Here is a 4,811-nt window from a genome sequence, read left to right on the forward strand (position 1 = left end):
TGTAAAACTATATACATTTTTAGGATGAGCTGTTTCATTGGCACGAAAGATAAAACGTGGAAGGCTTACCCAGATATTTGATGGTGAATCCCCTCGGTGGGTTGAGGGACCTCCGCATCCATCCCTCCCTCAGTACCTCCAGGTGGTCCTCCTTCCCCTGAATAAGCAGCACATGCTCGTCTATCCATCCCAGGAAGAAAGTCTCGGACACCGCCTCGGTAATCCGTTGGTTCCATACGTGATGCTGAGTGTTTTCCGCTTTGAAATCGGCAAATATCTCATAGCCGGTGTGGTGTCTCGGCAGCTCGTCGCTCTCTGACACTCCGGCCGCCCCCACCGCCTCCCCAGCACCGACCCTGGACAGCACGATGGCCAGAGAGTGGGGAGCGATCTGCAGAAAGGACTCCATGCTCGCCTAGCTGGTTGCCGATTTCAGCGTTATCATCGTTATTTATCTTTCTCCAACTGCATCGAGCTCGATGGGCAACATCAAGTCCATGTTAGCTAGCAGTAGCGATGCTGTACAGTAGCCGCATGATATCCTTCGCACAAGTCAATTGCCATCAAGCTAGCAGCCTAGCTGCCGTTACCTCCTTGCAGCCTCACGCCAAATCCATTCCAACTCATTCAGGTCCGCCCTCGCCTTTAGACAGGTTTTCGCACACCCTTTAGTGAGTCCATTATTTACCAAATAGTCACGTGGAGCGCAATCCACCAGAACCACGAGATGTCATTCGTGATTTAACTGATTTTTCAAATAAAACCCACGTCGTTACCGTTGAATGCAGCTAGCTGAATGCTAGCATTTAATATATTCGCCCAGGCAACAGATGCGGCGACTCCCCCCCTTTTCTCGTTCTGGCAGCATCAAGTGCGGTGGGACGCCGGCTGCTTTTTAGTCACAATTTACGATGAAGGTGGCAAACCTCCGAGTGAAGGTCTGAGCTCCGTAAGGTGCCTGGTACGAGCCGTGGGTGGGCGAGGACACTGCTGAGGTACGGATCCGCCTCATCCAGGTACGGAGGTTGCGTCAAGAGGATGTTGACCAGAAATAGCATCTTATCCCGGATACATTTTCAAATTAAGACTGTAAAGTAATTACTGTAAAGTGGAGTGAAATATTTTTCGTTCTGACCACCAACAACCCATAAAAGCTTTTTTTTTTTTTTGCCTCTCCACACCGGTAATCAGAATATTAGTTGATGACGTCTTGCCTAATATCAGGGATGGGCAAGAGGAGGCCCACGTGTCATGTTCACAATAAAACAAAATGTTCCCCAATGCATTTACAAGGGCCGTCAATCATAGAGATTTTTGCTCTTTGCAAGGCAGTGGACACTCTATCCCTCAAAAATAGCAGGGTTCCACTGTATTATGCACCTAAACAGAATATATATGTTTTATGTCAGGGGTTTAATAGTTTTTGTCCAAAGGACCACCATTATAACCAAGTGGCAACTCGGGGACGATTGCTTTGGCGGAATATTATTTTGTTTTGCACCGAAGGAGGATACACCTATACAGGTTATTTAGTTGCATCTGTGTGTCTATTTTGGGAATCTTATCTACATTTGACACAATTGGGATGGGTAAATATTCACAACATTAGCTGCAAAGTTAATAAAGTCTAAATAATACATCTATTTTGTTTTTAAAAAATGTTACAATTATTTTCCATTTCCAGTTTTGCAGACCTGCAATCCCGCCATGGACCACTAGGGGCAGCGGACCACCGGTTGACAAGCCCTGTTTTAAGTTGTAATATCACTACCCACAAGTAGATGGCAGGCATAACTTAGTTGTGCTTGCACTGTTTGGTTGTACCCTAACATGAGTGGACCTATAATTTTTGGTAAATTTGGAATGATAGCCAGGGCAAGCATATACTTACATACTTTGTAGTTTATACTTAATTGATTTTAAGGGAAAATATGCACAAAATGAGTTCCTGATTTCACTGTTCTGCAGTTTTGTGTCATCCTTAGGGTGAAGTATTTTGAGGCTAAAACATTACACTCTTGATTCCATTTTACTTTTTTGTTCTGAACTGAATGCATTATTTTTCATAGGCTTTCATAGGTTTGACAAATAAACCCAAGGTTAACAAGAAGGAAGTCATGTGATGTTCTCATACAACCTTGAATTGCTTTGCCCAGTTGATTTTGCCTGCTTTGAGATCCAAAATTCAGAGGTAATGACTCAATACAGTAATCCCTCGTTTATCGTGGATAATTGGTTCCAAGACCACCCGCGATATGTGAAAGTCCGCAAAGTTGTGTCACCCTCTCATTTTTAACATGCATAAATGTTTTTGTGTATCAATAAGTGTATATTAAACCATATAAGTGCATATGTTATCATTAGAACATTAAATAATAGTTTCTAACATGTAAATACTATATTAATACATAGTATAAATGACATACAGAAAATCCAAATAAAATATAAATATGATACGTGTGCATGTATGTGTGTGTGTGTGTGTGTGTGTGTGTGCGTGCGTGTGCAGAAGTTTTACTTTGAATTTTTGATTGTTTTTTAATTTGGAAAAAATTCCGCGATAAATTGACCGCGATGTAGCGAGGGATTACTGTATACTTAAAGCTTCCTTTATTAGAATACAACTGAGGTACTCAAACGGGTTGAGGTAATGGTGGTCACACCATCTTTCTATATAGCAGCCGTAGCCCCAATTGCAATTTCCGTATTTTGCATTTACGCATTCTTCTAAATCCATTCTGCATAATTTGTAAAATTATGGATTATGATCTAATCTAGGATGCGACTGTCAACCACTGTGTTTGGTGGTGGGGGTGCATAACACCCCAGAATGTTTAAATGGACCGAGTTCTGGGTTAATGCTCATAGTTTTATTGAATAAGCACACCAATGTGCACCGCATTCAGTTGCACCATCCCTTGCTGGCCACCTTCACATTCTTCATCTTTATCCTGTTGGTGGCAAAATATCATTTCAGCACATGGTATCTGTGTGTGTGTGTGTGCATGCGTACATGAGCAAGACCAATACATGCCTATTTTCCTGGCAGAGAACACACTCATTGGAGTAGGTATGCCCATCACTGCCACAAATTGGATCCATCTCCTTAGTGCAAGCCCCTCCTTCATACCTATTACAGGCAGGCTCGACACAGATGTAGTAAGATTTGCTTACTCTCGCAGGCAAATCTTAGAATAGTGTATCGCTAACATACCTCTCAAATGAAGATCTAAAATAATAAAACCAGGTATTGTCAGCTTTGGTCATAGCCTAATGTGCGTAGTGTGTTTTAGTAAAGGCCGCGCTTTTTTAAATACACTTTTTGCCGTGGACTTTGTTAGATTGTGCAAGTGTCGACAATGGTGTGGTGTGTAGAATATCTTATTGGAAAGAAAAACGCCTTTCCCTCACCTCCGTGAGTCCACCTTGAACACGTGGATTATTTTCTGTAGACAGAGCCACCACTTGCAGGGTTTGGACTACAGAGACACACAACACGGTACTTTCTATACAGTACAAAATTCTACTACAGGGGGAGGGATACTTGGGGAAAAAAGTCAGTATGTTCACAGCCATAAATGATCTTACCAGAAAGTAGCAGGATAAAACAGAGCAGCACAACAAACTTCATTTCTTCTATGTCGTTGCAGTGTCTGATGGATAACAGCTTTCAGATTTCCCACCCATAACACATATATAGTTTGGAGCTGTCCCTGATTGGTTGTATTTCCAAGGCGAGGAGGCACACAACCTTTTGCAAATATTTAACTAAAACGAAAACACTGTTCGTCAATATTTTTTTAGTGAACCAGCTGAGACATGTGAGAAAAAGACAACACCGCTGTAAGACATTGCCAAATTTCATACATCTACAGTATTACGTTGCACGTTAAATAAAACTGATGCATATAATCTCACACTGAAATTATACAACTAAATTTGACGTTTCAGAAGCAAACTAGTTTGTTGCGTGCTATTCGTAACCATGTACATGCTCACACGGCATGGGAGACTGATATGATGCTAGAATCAATGAACTATTTCCATATTTTTTGTTATTCTAAATATGGTTAACTTTAATTCAATTAAATTTACATTTTTATGGTATCAATGATTTGCAATAGATATTGCATTTGATAGCCTAATTACTAATAACCTAGGTACAGACTAATAACTAATTACTAATAACCTAGATACATGTTATTTTCACCCCTTTTCACCCATTAAGAACTTGTTACATCTAAATCTTTTCCCACATGGGTCAACAAACACATCCCAGTTAGTACACTTAAAAGGGGCCTACAGAAATTGCCCAGACTGCTCTGTCCAGTTTCTCATGTATTTTAGTAGCGCTTTTCTATCGAGAACAGTTGGGGATTGTAGAGTAAATAAAAAGTGCCAGAAGGTGGCGCCATTAGAGTGGTTATTGTACATTACAAGTCTACGTCGTCGTTTTATTTGTAAACTGAATCTTGTTTGAAAGTTTTGGTTTAAATTTGATTTGACGATTTCTTTTTGCAGTGTAGTCATCCGTTATATGGATTGTTTTACTTATTACACGACAAGGCTTGAAATAACATTTTACTTTTTGACCTATGCAGGTGTAAATCGAACCACGTTTCACTATCTACGAAAGATGTTTTTTCGTTCAATTACATATTTTAATCAGTTCCAATGATACAGTTGATACTCAAACATGTTAATTTTAAATATTTCGATCAACTCAGATAAAATCCCATAGAAGCCACCGTGCGAGAGAACTCCATTATGTCCGATAGCGCCTGAATGCGCCACGGGCTATCAAACCCAAG

General features: G+C 40.6%; 2 protein-coding genes across 3 annotated transcripts in view; both read right to left on the reverse strand.

Annotated features, from left to right (window-relative positions):
• Positions 1–1,118, reverse strand: part of LOC148404081 (storkhead-box protein 2-like) — a 31,093-nt gene extending 29,975 nt beyond the window's left edge. For both annotated transcript variants that reach the window (XR_015858635.1, XM_088376429.1), the window contains exon 1: positions 70–1,118. Coding sequence is in view for 1 of the 2 variants with exons in the window: in XM_088376429.1 (XP_088232555.1) it covers positions 70–409 (340 nt within the window). In the remaining variant the exon portion in view is untranslated. The remainder of the gene's footprint in view (positions 1–69) is intronic.
• A 1,737-nt stretch (positions 1,119–2,855) lies between these two features.
• Positions 2,856–3,746, reverse strand: LOC148404082 (trypsin inhibitor ClTI-1-like). The gene is made up of 4 exons (XM_088369517.1): positions 3,589–3,746; positions 3,412–3,479; positions 3,035–3,144; positions 2,856–2,951 (listed from the first exon to the last, which is right to left on the reverse strand). Exons 1-4 carry the CDS (start codon positions 3,629–3,631, stop codon positions 2,903–2,905), a joined length of 270 nt encoding a protein of 89 aa, XP_088225643.1. The 5' UTR covers positions 3,632–3,746; the 3' UTR covers positions 2,856–2,902.
• Between the last annotated feature and the right edge of the window lie 1,065 nt (positions 3,747–4,811).

This window comes from Syngnathus floridae, chromosome 1, assembly GCF_059516105.1.
Source record: "Syngnathus floridae isolate MCC-2025c chromosome 1, RoL_Sflo_1.0, whole genome shotgun sequence".
Classification (NCBI taxonomy): Eukaryota; Metazoa; Chordata; class Actinopteri; order Syngnathiformes; family Syngnathidae; genus Syngnathus; species Syngnathus floridae.

What these genes read in the sequence shown, in the direction of transcription:
- LOC148404082 (XM_088369517.1), bottom strand. Translation starts at nt 3,631, where the DNA reads ATGAAGTTTGTTGTGCTGCTCTGTTTTATCCTGCTACTTTCTG. An exon ending in TTTTATCCTGCTACTTTCTG is followed by an intron (nt 3,480 to 3,588) that starts GTAAGATCATTT and finishes GTGTCTCTGTAG; the next exon opens with TCCAAACCCTGCAAGTGGTG. An exon ending in GTTCTCTGCCAGGAAAATAG is followed by an intron (nt 2,952 to 3,034) that starts GCATGTATTGGT and finishes TGCCACCAACAG; the next exon opens with GATAAAGATGAAGAATGTGA.